Below are 1,529 nucleotides of genomic sequence, written 5' to 3' on the forward strand. Positions count from 1 at the left end.
TGGAGCAGCGGACCTGTCGATTATTTTCAGAGTCTCTATCCTGCACGTTAATGATGCCCACCTCTGTACCAGGTGACACGTTCTCGGGTATAGGGTTGGTTAGTGATTTTAGATATACAACAGGGACGTTATCATTTATATCCGTGATTTCAATCATTAACGTTGCATATGTTACTAATCCCAGACCATCTTTTGCACTTATTTGCATTTCATAGGATGACACTTTCTCATAATCAATACCTCCAGCTACTCTCACCTCTCCTGTTTTTGAGTCTAAGGAAAATATATCGTCATTTTCATCTGAGACATGATCAAATCCGTATGTAACTTCGCTATTTAAACCTTCGTCTGCATCAGTGGCACTCACTGTGATCACCAGTGTATCCAGAGGAGAGTTTTCAGCCAGACTAGCTTTATAGACTGTTTGGCTAAACACTGGTACATTATCATTAGCATCCAGTACACTGACATGTATGAGGACAGTGCCTGATCTCTGAGGAGAGCCTCCGTCGAATGCGGTAAGCAATAACATCATCTCTTTTTTGTCCTCTCTGTCTAATTCTTTGTCTAGGACTAATTCACCATATTTTCGCCCACCCGCTTTTGTGTTTACATTTAATTTGAAATGATCGTTCTGCTGAAGTGAGTAGCCCTGAACAGCATTTTCTCCTATGTCACCATCGTGTGCTTCCCCAAGAAGAAAACGTGCACCCTTGTCCGCTGATTCCCGAATCTCAATTTTAAGTGAATCCTCTTTAAACTGCGGTGAATTGTCGTTGATATCCTGAACGCGGATACTAATACGATGCAGCTCTAATGGATTTTCCAGCACCAGTTCCTGTTTTAGAACACATGATGCCTTTTTCGCACAAAGCCCTTCTCTGTCAATCCTTTCCTGTACGATCAAGTCTCCGGTACTCAGGTTAATGCCGCAGTATTGAACGTTGTTGTCTTCGGTATCAATACGGGCCTTGCGACCAGACAGTCTGCCCAAATCAAGTCCCAAATCTTTGGCGATATTTCCAATTATAGATCCACGTTTCATCTCCTCCGGGATAGAGTAGCTCACGTCTCCATAAACGGCGTGCAGGACAAGGAAAACAAAAGCAAGGCCCCACTGCAGCGTGAATCTGCTGTATCCCATTGTTACCGTGAGAAAGACCTCATACAAATTAACAAACCAACAAGTAGCAGCCCATATAACACCAACGATGTATTAGTGGTTTCTTCCGATAGAAAAGTGTCGCATCCAACTACTACATGAAGCGGGTTTTGTCAACTACGGTCCAATATAAGAGTCAGACTTCAAATCCGTTGACACAGAAGGGTGGAGAATGACCGTATCTTCTCGTTTATTGGTACACACTGACACCATGAGTATTTCTTTAGGTATAACAAGGCTTTTTTTTTTCTCTTACTTTGAAAAATTTGATTCATTCAGTGACCCTGATTTATCAGTAAACCTCAACCGAGTTCAAAGAGCACACATCTTAAATAGGTCTTTCTATACTTGAACCATCTGTAGTGAG

General features: G+C 42.1%; 1 protein-coding gene across 1 annotated transcript; it reads right to left on the reverse strand.

Annotated features, from left to right (window-relative positions):
• Positions 1-13: 13 nt before the first annotated feature.
• LOC113744845 (protocadherin beta-15-like) lies at positions 14-1,318 on the reverse strand (the record flags this gene model as incomplete). The annotated part of the gene is made up of 1 exon (XM_027275899.1): positions 14-1,318. A coding segment is annotated over exon 1 (1,131 nt), but the record flags the coding sequence as incomplete, so codon positions are not given.
• Between the last annotated feature and the right edge of the window lie 211 nt (positions 1,319-1,529).

The sequence above is a fragment of the Larimichthys crocea genome, unplaced genomic scaffold, assembly GCF_000972845.2.
Source record: "Larimichthys crocea isolate SSNF unplaced genomic scaffold, L_crocea_2.0 scaffold24383, whole genome shotgun sequence".
Classification (NCBI taxonomy): domain Eukaryota; kingdom Metazoa; phylum Chordata; class Actinopteri; family Sciaenidae; genus Larimichthys; species Larimichthys crocea.